The 15,753-nt window shown below is 35.6% G+C and overlaps 3 protein-coding genes and 1 non-coding gene across 4 annotated transcripts; 1 reads left to right on the top strand and 3 right to left on the bottom strand.

The window, feature by feature from the left end:
- Positions 1 to 132: 132 nt before the first annotated feature.
- LOC112507748 lies at positions 133 to 3,142 on the bottom strand. Its single transcript, XM_025112438.1, has 7 exons — positions 2,719 to 3,142; positions 2,139 to 2,279; positions 1,694 to 2,059; positions 1,335 to 1,580; positions 1,152 to 1,244; positions 869 to 1,069; positions 133 to 614 (listed from the first exon to the last, which is right to left on the bottom strand). Exons 1-7 carry the CDS (start codon positions 3,064 to 3,066, stop codon positions 399 to 401), a joined length of 1,611 nt encoding a protein of 536 aa, XP_024968206.1. The 5' UTR covers positions 3,067 to 3,142; the 3' UTR covers positions 133 to 398.
- A 753-nt stretch (positions 3,143 to 3,895) lies between these two features.
- On the bottom strand, positions 3,896 to 7,023 carry LOC112507009 (vacuolar protein sorting-associated protein 22 homolog 1). The gene is made up of 7 exons (XM_025111387.1): positions 6,842 to 7,023; positions 6,594 to 6,704; positions 6,135 to 6,270; positions 5,293 to 5,447; positions 5,074 to 5,181; positions 4,348 to 4,437; positions 3,896 to 4,263 (listed from the first exon to the last, which is right to left on the bottom strand). Exons 1-7 carry the CDS (start codon positions 6,890 to 6,892, stop codon positions 4,159 to 4,161), a joined length of 756 nt encoding a protein of 251 aa, XP_024967155.1. The 5' UTR covers positions 6,893 to 7,023; the 3' UTR covers positions 3,896 to 4,158.
- A 50-nt stretch (positions 7,024 to 7,073) lies between these two features.
- Positions 7,074 to 7,145, top strand: TRNAM-CAU. Its single transcript has one exon. It is a non-coding gene; the product is annotated as a tRNA-Met (tRNA).
- A 3,365-nt stretch (positions 7,146 to 10,510) lies between these two features.
- On the bottom strand, positions 10,511 to 11,642 carry LOC112506702 (ribosomal protein S1, mitochondrial-like). The gene has a single exon (XM_025110941.1). The coding sequence runs from the start codon at positions 11,538 to 11,540 to the stop codon at positions 10,929 to 10,931; it is 612 nt and encodes a 203-aa protein (XP_024966709.1). The 5' UTR covers positions 11,541 to 11,642; the 3' UTR covers positions 10,511 to 10,928.
- Positions 11,643 to 15,753: the final 4,111 nt, after the last annotated feature.

The raw sequence follows: 15,753 nt of genomic DNA, 5'->3' as shown, positions 1-15,753 counted from the left end.
AATTTCTTTTTAGTTCCTCTGCCTGTGGTTTTTCCCATTTTAGGTTTTCAACGCTATGTTTTACATGTCACCCTAAAGGGTAGAGCGCTTTTAGCATCTAGGACTAAAAGAATGTATACCGGCACATCCATCTTGTTAAGCAGCAGAATTACAATAAACAGTCTACTTTTGCTACATGTTTTGACACAATTAAATATATACAATGGTCCATCATGTCGTTTCAAAGTGTAAAATTCATCCTTTGCCATTAGATAAAGGAGAAATGAACTATGTCTATGATCCTACAAGTTTACCTACCGTTTATACAACAAACCTGTAGCTTCAGTACTACTAAAACCAAACTAACCCAGTAAATCCTAGACAGACACATGATAAGGTCTAGAGGGTAGTATGTAGCTTCAACAGTAATCGGGCCTTGAATAGTCTGGGGGAAGTGATGGGCAACTTTCTGTCATATGAGGGTACGGATCCATACTATTGTATCCAGGTAATTCCATTCGATACTTCCCTTTGATTTGACAGAATGGAAGCTCTACTGTGTCCCCTTCATTACACCACTTTGGCAGCCTACTCGAATCGTTTTCAAAAAAGTTTAGCATGTAAGCATCCTTTATCTGCATAAATTGTAAAAAGTTAATATATGTAAATATTTTGAAAAGAATAGTATATGCATATATATTATATATACATTGATGCATATACAGCATCAAAATATGCATTATGTCGATGCATATATACTATGTATGCAAGTATATATGCATTCATACATATAGACACTGAAAATTCATATATTGCATATGTATCAATTAGTTTTGCCATGGTCCAAGAACACAAGGGTGGCAATATGCTCCAATTGTAATCGACTCACCGTGAACTCAGTAACTTGAATTTGGCTTGCAAGATCTCCAAAGAGTCCTGCTTCCTTGTACATTTCAAGGACATAAGCAACACAAGAAGTCGATTTTCCATCAGCATATACCCATTCATCTTGTTCAGGTATAGCCAATAGTTCAGCAAAAGATGAACCACGCCTTTCAACTTCGACCAAAATTTCAGGAAGATCAAGCCCCTGCCAAAAAGACAAACTAACATCAAGATCAAGATGCACCACAATTCAAGAATGAAACACAAATTCCCAGTAGTATGCACACCTGAGTACCAAGCCGCTTATTTAAGGCTTCATTCCACATATTAGCAGCATATGCAGGCTGCAGATGATTCCACACGGTCATAACAGAAGCAACCTATACCATGATCAAGAATCCTTTAGAACTCAAGAGGGGGGAATGGATTGGATTGAAATCAAACGTTCAACGTTTAGGGTGATTAAGTACCAGATGAGCATCCAAAGGTGGTGGATAATTATCACTTATAGTGTCTATCCAGCTAAATATCAAATTATGATAACCATAAGGCAACCCTATCATGCTTTGTGCATACTCCCACGCAGCAGTCTCGTTAAACTTGGATCGAAGGTCAGGATGCAAAGGAAGCAATGCAATATGCGGATTAGCATCATCTTCGGTCAGCTCAAAGTTCCACCACTCATCCCATGGCAACAAAGCAATAACATCTTGACCCTATGATCAAAATGTGGATAACCAATAGTTAAGATATATGCAGACCTTACTACGGAGGGGTAGAGAGACTGTTTCCATTAAGGCCCCCAGTTTGTAAGAAGTTAAGACATTACCTCTTCATCTTCATGTCCAGATTCTCCAACCCATAGTTTTCCTTCGGCATCCCTCAAGCAAACAGCAGAATGACCCGCATACGCCCCAGATACCCATTTCTCAAGAGTCTCAAACCCGCCCCATCTACCACGAATTTTTGATATCGCAAGGAAGTCTCCTGAGTGGATGTCATCTACGGTAATGTTTGTTACCCATGGCTCAGGACGGGCTTCAAAGTTAGCTCCCATATGTTTCTTGAGAAAAGCAAGATTAGAACTTTCACCCCATCCAGTATTTGTGAACAGGGGGAAGACCTCCCATAATGCTTTTAGGGTGCCTAACATCCCTGCTTCCATGAGAAAAATGGCAACTCCCTTACGTTTTACCTTCCAAGAACAAAGAGACATTAGTCAACACCAATTCGTGGCCCATAAATTACCGAGAATAAACAAATGTGTAACTTACATATTCATACTCAGCTTTCCCTCCCCACTCGTCGAACTCAAGTGTATGCTCACGGGATAAAAAGTAATAGTCCCACGTCACACGATATGGAGTAGCAAAGACATAAATATCCATACATGTCCAACTGTGTGCATTGCTTACCTAAAATCAGAAAATGAAACATCAATCTGAATGATGGATTAACACAATCTGCAAGCAAAAGCAGCATCAAGACTTTCTTGAAATGTGGGATTTGGTTGAGTTTATAGACATGAATGATGGAACTTAAAACATTAGAAACACAAGTTTCGCGATATCCAGTAATTGTGTTAATCACATGATAATCAACCAAATCCAAATCACAATCCCCAAATTGAGAAGCAACCATGTAATCAATACCACCATATCATAACTTGTCTAATTTCTAAATAACAAGTCTAGAACTAAAGCCTCCTTGTTAACCAAGACATTCAACCAACACATAGGGCTTTCAATTAAGGTAAAACCAAAAACCCACGTGTGAAACAAATTAAGGTAAATCGATTCATCCAAATTGAAAATAATATCGTAATCTAGTTGGAATAAATGGAAATTTGTAGACCTTGATATGAAGAGTGCCTCCACCAAATTCACTACCACTTTTGTTGTGGAGCTCTAACCACGCAGTGTTCTGATAAAAGCAAGACCCCTTCCATTGCAAATCGGAATGATTTGAAATAGACGCTGCTCCGACGAAACTCGGAAGAAGATCGGAGGCACCTCGAAGAGAGTTGAGAAGAGGCCATGAAACTTGGCGGGGCAAAAGTGGGAGTATGTCTTGTGGACGGATTGGTGCTTTAATGGCTTCTACCTGTGAACTATGAGTACAGGAAACGATTAAGATAGCGATGAGGTCGATTAGAAAGTGGGTTTTGCAGATGAAGGAGGAAGAAGAAGAAGGGGATGCCATTGCGGGTGGATTGCAGATACAAAAATGGGTTGAAGCTTTCTTTGTTTATATCAGCATCGTCAACACTCCTCGTTGTTTTTTAAATCAAGATATTACTAGAATCCCCCCTGAGGTTCTAATCTGTTGTCATTTTCTGAAAATTGGATGACAAAAGAGCCCCGAAGGTATAGATTTCTATTTTTTACCCCAAGACTTGGTATAGATTTGTTTCCACCCCGTCAGGCTAAAGTCAGATAAGGTTTTTAGTGAATTAGAAATGAAGCTAAATAAATACTACCGTATTCATTTATATAGATGAGATGATGATGATGATGATGATGATGATGGACCATCAAACTTTCTTGTGTGTTTAAACTTTGTAGAAAACGTACGTAAACAGTTTTTCGGGTTCTAGAATTCATGGTATGTACCTTGAGTTTTGATGGAACGTTAAATTAACATTTGTTGTTGATAAATTTTACCTTTCTAGGCCTTATTTTCTTTTCTTTCAAAATATTTAATTACTTACATGGTTTTTTTTTTTTTTTTGCTTAACTTTTATCATCAAATGTAACAACTGTTTATTTCATACACTTGTATTGCATGATACGTGTCATCAATTGATTTTGATATGTCTGTCATCTTGTCATATGATACAGCATATCACAATATAACTTACCTCATCAGATCAAAATGAGTACAAAATAAACTGAAGGGACTAAAGTGAAAAGTCACTGATAAGTCTAGGGATGATATCGTCATTTCATAAACTTGTAACTTGTAAGCAAATCAGCAAGAGGCCTACAATTGCTAGGTGCACGACGTCAGCACCACAATATATCAACTTCAATTTAATTCAGTATTTCACGATACGTTTTATATAATATTACTTTGTTTAAAAAAATACATTTGTTTTACAAACAATCGCCTTCGATTCCCCTCCAAATTCTACAAATCAAAACAAGTCAACACAGAAAATTGATAGTCTTCCATTTTCAAAACACCAACAAATAGAATTTGAAGTTCAGTTATCATGTGAAATTATTTCATTTCTGTTCTTTTAGAAAATTCAAACTGTGAGGATGTTGGAACACTGAAGAAGATGGGAGACAATCAAAGAGTCTCAGATGCCACAAAGGAAGAGACAGAAGACACACAAGGGAACCAATAACGTCGTTTGCCATCTCTGTGGCCTTCATCGATCATCGCAAGTCCCTCCTGCACATAAATATACACAGATGAGTCCCCCAAATCAGATGAATCCATATGAACAAGGCAACAGTAATGAAAGCAAGCACTCACATCTAATAGAGTTTCAAGGGCATCCGTGGCACGACCACTGGACCATGATAGCCGTCTCTCTACTTCCTCAACTGTCACAAAACCTTGAGCCTAAAAACCAGCAAGTCATAGAAAAGGTCAGCAAAAGGGTAGTCATACATAGATACCAATACGAAGAAAACTATGCATAGTAGTATTCAAGAATTTTATATTCCTGTATGCAGAATCCTCAATTTCATATTTTTCAGTATATTTAAAATTATCCATGATCTAATAAATAAACACATACATATATATACACACACGTACGCATGTGTATACATAATATCTAGCTTGCAGATATGGAGCAGTAAGGAAAGTGTTGATCTTTCCACAATTAGATCCTTTTTCCTAATTATGTGCAAAACGTGTTGCGATTATATACAATCAAGACTCTTCTTTTTTCTTCCTTTTGTTATGGAGTGAAAAACAAAAGTGGGATTCTAAATATGAAGCCTAATCCCTTTCTTTTCTCATTTGCACTTTAGCTTATTTGAAGATAGCTCGTTTGAGTAGGAAGATAACAAGTCCTTTTCACAAAGGAGCATAAACTTGATTTCAGATGATTCAAATCCAAACCAACTGGCATTCATTGACTATTCAGCATATGAATGACAGTCAAAAACATTAAACAAAAACTTGCTTTAATGACGCAAGAAGGTTGGATGACAAGAAATAATGAAGCCATTTGGAAGGAATGAAGCTAACCTGAGACAACTCTAGAATTTCATTGTGATCTTTCTTCAATTCAGTTGGGACAGAGCGAACAAGCTTTCTTTTCCCAACAGTAATCACTTCAAAACCACTCCCCAACACCTAAAGATCAAAGTAACCATTCAAAGTCTGTCACCAGATAAGGTACAGGACAAAGTTGAGAGCATCTATTAGCACTGTTTTGATGACTTCTATAGAACACAAACACAGTACCTTCAATTTACCAATCGCACGCAAGCAATCATCTTCAGACACTACCTCACGAGCACCCTTTCGTCTCTGACTTAGAAGCTTGCAGAGTTCCTCCAAGTTAATCAAACCCCCATTATGGGGTCTAGTAGCCAAGCAGACATCAACAATTTGCACACCTGATAAGCCATATAAGTTTATTTGTTTCTATGTGGAAGCATATTGATAAAGAAACTATGAGAAGTTTAGAACTCTAACCCAAATATAGTTATTTATTTAGTTTATCAAGACCAACAACCCCAACAACAACAACAACAATAATGTATAAATCGTTCCGTGCATGTTTTAAATATCACATGACCTCTTTACATCCCCAAATTAAAGTTTAAAGTGTTGTGCATATGAAAGATCCCAATAATGGATTTCACTGTTGTGCTGGAAATATCTGAAACAGGTTAGGGAGGCAGAGTCTTGGATTGAGGGTTTTGCTCCATAGCTTTCAGACAATTCCTCAACAACAAAAAACCATTTTTCACAAATATGCCAAGAATGCATGTAAAAGTGGTTAACCAACATTTGGAAATATTAAAGCAGCGAATACATGATCCAGCAAACTACAGGAGGATGTAATATTAAGCACTCCCACAGAAAAGAAAAAAACAATTCTAAATTTTCATTATCATTAGATCTCATTGATGATTGATCCTGAACAAAGATATGAATCTAAGCAGAGCTCCTCAAATCTGGGAACTCCATAGGTAGATATATGCGAACACAGAAGCAGCAATAAAAATTTCTACTTTAAAGATATAAATCCAATGGTCTCATCTTAAACCAGAGGAGCAGAAGCAAAAACAAGCACCTACCAAGTTCATAATAGAAATCACCGATTCCTAGGAGCTCAGCCCAAAAACCTTTATTTGATGCCAGTGGGTCTACTCCTACTTTCGCACACATCTCGTGAAACTGTGATCTGAAAGCAGGGTTCTTGCGAATATCATTCTGCACTTAGTATAAGAGTGGGTAAGCAGTGAGAAAACTCGCAACTTTTCTTTATATCATTACAATTGCTGTTAAGTTTTCTTTCCATTATGAAGCACCTGCCACACATATTATACAGTTACACTCACTTGACAATCAGAAATTCATCAAGATCAATTCTTTGCAGCTCAATCATAAAGAAAAGGCTCAAATACATACTAAAAGTTGAATGACCCAAGAATAAAGATAAAAGTTAATCCATCAAACCAAGTGATGGAACACAAACATTAAATCCAATAAATTAATCAGAAAATTAGGGGCAAAAAAAGATCAAAGTGGAGCACCTTATGTTTGCGAGCAAAATCTTCTAATTGAGAACGAAACGTGGAAAGCTGTTCCTTCATAAGATCGGTTCTTAACCTGGCCACATTTTCTCCCAGTAACCGGTATTGATCCTGATGCACCGATTTCAAGAAAAAGAAAGAATCAACAAATTATACATGAATTCATAAGCAAAAAAAAAAGGAAATTGATACGAATACATAAATTGATGCTCGTATGGAAGTAAAAAAGAAGGGAATTTGATACGAACCCTAGCGGCGGCGGCATTCTGTAGACCACCAATTCCTGCTCTCCGTCTCATTTTTCAATCACAGAATCCGAAATCTCCAATGAGTTTTGGATAACGATTCCAATTTCCAAGTGGGTTTTTGGTGAATCTTGGTAATCGATGAAGACGTTGACGGAGGCACAGGAATTCAGCTGATTCTGATCTTCGTTTAGAGAAATCATGATTAATTGTATGGCAAGAATCATAAACAAGAATCAGAGTGGCGCAGCGGAAGCGTGGTGGGCCCATAACCCACAGGTCCCAGGATCGAAACCTGGCTCTGATATTTGGAGTAGCTTCTGCGTTTTATTTTTATGTTTTGTCAAAATGTTCTCCTTCAACTTTCATGAATGTCTACGATTTGTCTTTCTTGTAAAAATTGTGACAAAATCAGTATCGATCAATTTTTAGTTATATATTTATACTTATAATAAATAAGTAATACGTGTCATCTTCTGATGAGTCGTGTTTTTCTTGTTTTTCCACCTAAACACGTATCCAAACACAATTTACATTAATGGTTTAATTAGACTCATTTGAACGTATCTAGACACAATTTACATTAACAGTTCAATTTTACTTATTTGGTTGACAAATGTCCTCTTATTCAATCAATCCCACTAATTTAGGATGCAATTATTTTATTCTTGGGTTAAATATTCATTTGGTAACTGATTTTTGGAAGAAAAAAAATGATGTTTACTTCTAAGTTTAAACTCAATTTACTGATATAGTTTCATTTCTAAATTCAATTTTATTTTAAGGTTAACTTCATTTTATTCTAAATTCAGTTTACTGAAAAGTTTTATTTCAGAGTTATTTCAAAAGAACAAGTCTGAAGTCATTCTTCAGAGTTAGCTCACCCCGAACTCTGAAGTTTGCTTTTTCAGACATAGTTCACCCGAACTCTAGAGTCTGAGCTCTGAAGTCTTTTTTTTTTTCAGACTTATAAGTCTGAACTCTGAAGTCTTCTTTTTCAGACGTAGAAGTCTGAACTCTAAAGTTTCTCTTTTCAGACTTAGAAGTCTGAACTCTGAAGTTTTCTACAATTCTGAAGAGTACAAGTCTGAAGAGTCATTTTTCAAAGTTAGCTCACCCGAATTTTGAAGTCTTTTTTTTTTCAGACTTAGAAGTCTGAACTCTGATTTAATGGAATTGATTTTATACTTCAAAGTTATTTCAAGAATACAAGTTTGAAGAGTCATTCTTCAGAGTTTTATTGTTATTTCCATAGTACAAGTTTGAAGAATCGTTCTTCAGAGTTAGTTCAACCGAACTCTATAGTCTTCTTTTACAAATGGAGCACCATGCAGAGCCCTGCATAGTGCATACAAAGCTTCTGTCTTGCCTATACAGAACTCTAAAGTCTGAAGAGTTTTAGTTCAAAGTATTTCAAGAGTACATGTCATGTAATAACCTTATTCATGACTTTGAAGTTAAGACTTAGACTTAGTCTTGTAAGCCAGATCCCCACTGGTTGGTTTGACTTTTGGATGACTTTGCTTCTGGTTGTTTATTTAAACTTGGGAAAATAATTCAAATCCATCATAAAGGAACTAGAGGGTCTCTAGTTGTAATTGAATTCAATTTACTGATATACTTTCATTTATAAATTTCATTTTAACTAATTATTGATATAGTTTCATTTCTAAATTCAAGTCTGAAAAATCATTATTCAGAGTCATTGTTCAGAGTTATTTCAAGAGTATTAGTCTAAAGTAGTATCGTGCTTTCGATGATCATTCATATTTGTAAGATAAGTTCCTAACATGATTTAATTTTTTTAAATTACCCCGTGTAATACACGGAATCGAACCTAGTGTGTGTGTGTGTGTATATATATATGATTATGAATATTGTTTGATGCTTTGATATTACTTAAAACTCGTGGATGGATCCAATGTAGAGCCTACAATTTCCCGTGCCACCGTATTGTTCATCCGTTGTAGTGTAAAAATTCTAGGGTCGTGAAATGCGTCACCATACTGTTTTGTTGTGTCACCTTATATATTTTGAAACTACAATGAGAACACAAGTTTTTCTTGATAGAATTGGTTTGTAAGGCTTTTCTTCTATCCTAACATGAGTTTGAATCATGTTAGTGTCATTTTTTTAGTTTTAACTTTTAATTTCAAATTTATTATGTTTTCAAAAAAACAATACGATAAAAGACTTGAACACTATACCTTACATACGAAAATAAATGAACTAAATAACAGATCAATGATGATTTGGTGAAAAATATTGTTTATATTTGTTTGTTATAATCAAAAGGTATCAACGTTTAAAAAAAATTATGGATCTGTCCGTGTTAATACTCATCAAATCAAGACTTGAAGTCATTGGTTGCTCGATGCACGGTAATTGCTTGACGTTTATAACTTGAACAAAGTGTTTGTATCTTAGCGATTTCGTATTGTTTCAGATTTTGAATTGAACATTAATGGCTTTTTTTTTTTTTTTTTTTTGCATTTTGTATCTTACTTTATAAGTCTGTCCCAAACAGAATTATTGACAGCCAAATAAGTTGGTACCCCGCCTACCAATCAATACGATATCAAGTTTACACCTTCTTTCTTGTACTCCAAATGAAAACCCATTTGTAAATCATCTAGGAAGAAAAAAGGGCCCTCTTCCCGAAAGCTTCGTGGGGCTACGGACAAAGCTAGGTCAAGGCTATCCGGCAGAAAAGGATTTTACCTCATCAAGTAATCATTTTGTGGGTTTGGATCAAATTTTGAGAAAGCTTTAACGGATCCCATTCCATATTGAACCACAACCATTAATATAAAGAGTAAGCTACGATTATCATCCACGTAGTTCGTTATGGTTTGCAATTTATTGTTGTTTTCATCTAACTCCATCAATGGTTTCAAAAGCAAATTGTAAACAATAACAAATTGTAAACCACATGGATAGAAACCGTAGCAAGGGAATGAAAATAGCAATTTTCAACAGATCAGAAGGATGTACAACATAGGTTAAAATAAAACTGAAACCTTTGCAAACCACCATATGCCATTGCCATCAAAGAGAAGTAGAGCTGACCCAAGAAACTAAAAAGTGAAAATCAAAATTCTATCTATGAGAGCTTGAGATTAAAACAAGATATTGAGAGCTTCAATTATGCATCATCTGCTCCAACAAGATTTATATCTACAAGGTCCACCCAGCAAACATGTTGGAATGAACCATAGGATATTTATTTCTTTCAATGTCATGCCATGATCGGACCACGTTCGATTCTCATGGCTCCAAAAATGGCTCTTTACCAACTCCAAAATATGTCATTTCAAGGTAAAGATGACAAGTTGAAGAAACACAATATTGGTTTGGTTTTTGAAACATACCTTGGTACGGTATCCTTAATCTAACAATTTTGGTAACAGATGCCGGATCCTGGCAAGAATAGAAGCCATCTTGTGATTCAACATCAAGAATTTAGCTTCATTCATGAATTGCCAACAGAATGAATTCCCAACTCTCATCATGGTGTTGGGAAGTAAAAGGTAGTATCATTGATGGAAGAATTTAATCAAAAAGCAGCTACTTGAGATGTAACATGAACAGAAGTAGCAACTAGTAAGCTTAATTGCTTGCATGTAAGCCTGCAATTGCTGATGATTGTTGAAACTTCAAATCTTTCTCATGCTTAAAAGCCCTGTCATATATCTAAAAAGCAATATCAACAATTTACAACCGTTGCATCATGTCTAACTCTAACAGGAGGATTCTGTAATCATCCCTACAGAAGCTTCAAGTTCTCAAAGCTCTAAACAGCACTTGACAACAATTGTATATTTAGAACAACCAGTACAAAGCTAGTTCCTTATAAGGGAAAGAAGTAAGATTTATGGTCTTCAAAAGACTCGTAATTTCATCAAAAAATCACACATGGGTAGCAATGAGATTTGATCAAATACAAACCCTTGATGCAAGACTAAGATAAACAGAAATAAATTTTGCAAACATTTGGTTAATTAACAACAAAGGAGTACCAGATCATTAGCCCACAAAACAACATCTATAAACTAAAGATGTTTTATTATGAAAAATGGAAGTGCTGCTATTAGCCCACTGTGATTTTCTTCCTCTTGGAGTTGATTGTCTCAATGAGGTATCTATCATTCGATAACTTTCGTCTTTCAATTGAAGAACGGTATGGAAGAAAAGCAATGTAACCTGCAATTGCAACTGAATACCCTCCTCTTACTTTTTCCATTAGAAATCCCCTAACCTTTTTAGTAGATTGCGACATCTTTTTCAGTTCCATCCAAACCTGCTTCTGTGTGAATCTTCGTGGAGAAAGAATTGCCGGTTCACCAGCTACGGCATCGGTGGGACCAACCATATCACTAAACCTGGCGGCAGCTCGCTCTTTCATCGCTGGTTCACCAGCCACCAGATCCATGAAGAACCTTTCCAACATCTGTGTTTTGATAAGTGATTCTCCGGCCGTTGTATCCATAAATCCGACCTTATTTTCAAACCGGGAGAAGCCAGGGTTGTTGGGAACGCCTCTAAGCTCATCCGCCGTGGTCATTTTAGGGGCCCCAATTCCTGCATCCACCAAGTAAAGATCGTCCTTGAAGCGTGAAACTTGAGATCTTAAAGCTTTACCACTGGATAGGAGAAAACTAGAATTGGATTTAGGAAACAATCGACTCATGTAGATCGTCATCGGTGGTAATGTCCTCCGATGAACGGAAATCGAGCTGAGGGATTGAAATATGGAATTAGGGTTTTCAAGCGTAATCAAACATAATGGAGTTGGGCCTGACAGGAAACTTAAAAAAAAAAAAAAAAATGTGTGATTGAAACATGAAATTAAAAAAAAAAGAACTAAAAATAATAAAATTCACCATTTGAAAGGGAAAATTGCATTTATTTACTTCAAAAATAGCCTTTTTTTTATTAGAAAAATTTGTGTGACTATTTTACTTTCACAATAAAATGAATTCAACTGATAAATTTTCCATTTAAAATTATTTTATTTAAAAAATCATTCACACACACACACACATATATATATATATATAGAGGGAGGTTATTTTACAACCTTCCCCATTCCTACACCCAATACAACCATCATCTCATCCTTTCAATTCTTAATGTATGGTCAAGATGAATTGGATGGCAAAATTGTAATAAAAGGGAAAAGTATATTGATGCGCCTGATAGATTGAGGGTAACCAAGGGTAGGATTGGAATTGGAAAACTTAATCTATTATAAGAAGGGATTCAATGAAATCRTGAATGCGATAATCACTCTACTGTAGAAGACAAATAGCGATATTCATTGAAGCAAACGATTGACGACTCTGTAGAAGAAAGAAATGGYCGACGAGGTTCAACCGGGAATTGCCATTGYAGCAAATCGAGGTAATGGTTTGATTGATTGCATTTAGTACAATGTTGTTCCAATAACCTTATTGTTCGGTATCCCCGTGAATCAGTTCGGAAAAGGAGCGAGAGTGTAGACCTTGAATGTTTTCACTGAATATTAAGATGAAGATGAAGCAAATCCTGTTCTTTTAGATGAAGATGAAGATGAAGCTGATGATTTTGTAATGAACCCAGTTCATGTGCTAGTGAACCCAGCTGCATTACGAAATGCCGAACCAGTTATCCCAGCCCAAGAATCAGTGGAGTCAACATATGTAGATGGTTAGTAGAATATCTTCACCTAACGAATTCTTCTATCAATACAAATAAGGACATGACGATGCAAATTGCTCCAACGTGAACCTGGCTTCATCACTCTTCTTCACTGTCATTTTACCTGTTGTCCCTTGTTAGGTTATTATACATTAGGCATTACCATTCCAATAATGAAATAAGGCATATATCACTTAGAGTGTAGACCTTAAATGTTTTCACTGAATATTAAGATAAAATTGCATATAAAATAAAAACAGACATGCATAAAGTACTCTAACTGCCAGCAGCTCCAAATACCCAACACAGATATCAGTCAGTATGTACATAGCTGTATTTATTCTTCACAATTTGTTCCCAAAATCAAAACTTTGAATGACATTTGACTCAGTGATCTACTAAGGTTTTGATCATGTTGGTGAAATTTGCATAACTTGATTGATGTATTTTGTTCTTGGCTATAGTGAATCTAGATTCAGTTCGAAATGCTGAAGAGGTTCGTCCAGCCCAACATCCAGAGGACTCAACATATGTAAATGGTTAGTAATGTTGAATACTGTAATGTTCAATTTCATCGAATATCTTGACCTAACGAATCCTTCTACCATCACAACTAATGACTTACCAATCAAACTTGATGCACCATGAACCTGGCTTCATCAATCTGGATGTATTTGCTATCATTAACAACTTTAATTAGTTAATCACACTTAATTGGCCACCTAGGAGTTACGCATCCTTTACCACTTGGATTAGCGTTTCATTWTGTATATCGTTTTGAAATTTAACTTGATGGGTRTATTTGCTRTCATTTGTAGTGAACCAAGATGCAGTTCATAATGCCGAACAAGTTCGTCCAGCCCAACATCCAGAGGACTCAACATATGTGAATGGTTAGTTATGTTGAATACCATAATGTTCAATTCATTGAATATCTTGACCTAACGAATCCTTCTACCTTCACAACTAATGACATACCAATGAAACTTGATGCACCATGAACCTGGATTCATCTCCCTSGTTCACTGTCGTTTTACCCRGTGCCCMTTGTTGTCATTAGTTTAGTATACATTATGCATTTCTCTAATTATTCCGATATTAGTTTAAGGCATATAGAACTTAGAGTGTAGACCTTAAATGTTTTCACTTATTATTCAGGTTGTATGATTTCATTACTAATAAGGTTTTGATCATGTTRGTGAAATTTGCATATAAAAATGAAATAGATAAGCATAATGTACTCCAACTGCCAGCAGCCCCAAGAACCAAACACAKATATCAATCAATATTTCCATATGTCTATCTATTTTTCACATCTTGTTCTCAAAATCAAAACTTTTACTGGCTTTGACTCAGTCTTCTAAAGATTCATGCTTAGGAATGCTGAAACACCCCCTAGGCAGTAAGAATCGTATAACAACTTCAATTAGTTAATCACACTTAATTGGCCACCTAGGAGTTAAGCATCCTTTACCACTTGGATTAGCATTTCATTATGTATATCTTTTTGGAAGTTAATTTGATGGGTGTATTTGTTGTCATTTGTAGTGAACCCAGATGCATTACCAAGTAGCGAACCAGTTCTTCCAGCCCAAGATTTAGAGGACTCAACATATGTAAATGGTTAGTAATGTTGAATACCGTAATGTGCAATTCATTAACGTTCAAATGCAATATCATTAGTTTCACAACCTGTATGTGCCACATTAGCGRCCTCTCTGTTCATACATGATGAARYTAATGCTCTTTTTGCTCCARCATCAGTCTCTCAAAAAAATGGTATGACAGTCAACATTAAAAGCTTATACGTATTATAGATTTCAAAGCAAAGCTTACAAAATAGGTGGTACACAAGAACACATTTTGTTATGTATTAATCTCCCTTCATGATACAAAAAGCCCCGATAGAWAACATGTGTGTATCCCAAAGTAAATGATATATTTGCTTGGTTAGAATTTGGATGATGAAMTTGTTGCATCTTTTGAATCTGCTRCTTCTTCTATGGAAGTAGTGTGCTGTTGATCGTCAACAACTCAATCAAATCATAATTTCAAAGTGAACCCAGGTGCAGTACAACAGACAGCCTTTTATCCGATAAATCTTAACCCGATAGGCTTTCGTTCTTAGTAGAGTGMTGCATATGTAAGGAGACARACARCTTCCTAATTTTCACCTCAGTAGTTGCCTTTTGCATTTGAAATGTATCAAAATGAAAAAGTAGTTCGTCCASTACAAGAAGCTAAATGCATTTTTTTAGTATAGATAATTTAAAGGYTAATTTGGATAGAAAGTGTAATATGGTTGCATTATTGTTTCGGGTTTTTATGTTGATGATCGGTGTGCAATTTGAGATGTTAATACGTGAATAGGTTCGTCCTCTRTAAATTTGAATTTCATTCCGTTTGTGCAGCAAAGATTGATGATCAGGCATTTGAATGCRGTTGGACATCTAGCGGGGAGASAACTAGATGAAATAGGCCAAGAAAGGTTGAGGATAGATTGGCAGACACAAAACAACTTCAATGATTGTGGCGTGTTTGCAATGAGACACATGGAGACGTACATGGGAGATGTGCGAACATGGAAAACTGGCCTGACACAAGAAGGAAAACACAAGAGATCCAAATAGCCTCCCTCAGAATGAAATATGTAGCAAAATTATTGGTGAGCAACTACAATAAGAAGAAAGAATATGTCGTTAAGGAAGTTGAGAAGTTTCAATCAATGGATGAAGCCATACGAAAAAAGTTAAGAAAACATGCTGACAATACAAAGACTGAGAGACTTCGAATCTGATTGATTGATGTTCTTTTATATTTTTCTCATGTAGACGGTTTTAATAACTTGCTTTTGGTATTGAATTTTCTAGTTTGTTTAAACATTATGTTATTGGCATGTTCGACGTTATGAAATGTATATGACATTTGATGAAATATATTACACACACATTAACAGGTTTCAAGAAAGAACACCGAAAATCTATTCTCCTATATGTTTATGAAACCTGATTTACCATATAAGACTATATGTTACAGTGCATTCAAACATGTTTATGAAACCTGATTCACCAAACCAAACAGCATGTTACATTGCATTATCATATAGGTTCATTAACAGCATGTTACATTCAATTTAGGTTCATTATCAGATTGTTACAGTGCTTATAAAAAAGCATCTAAAACACTTGTTTATGAAATCCGTTCGTATAAAAAATGATTCATTATCGTATATATAA

This window comes from Cynara cardunculus, assembly GCF_001531365.2.
Source record: "Cynara cardunculus var. scolymus isolate 2C chromosome LG 2, CcrdV1, whole genome shotgun sequence".
NCBI lineage: Eukaryota > Viridiplantae > Streptophyta > Magnoliopsida > Asterales > Asteraceae > Cynara > Cynara cardunculus.
Note: the sequence above shows the minus strand (reverse complement) of the source record. Positions and strands in the feature narration are given on the sequence as shown.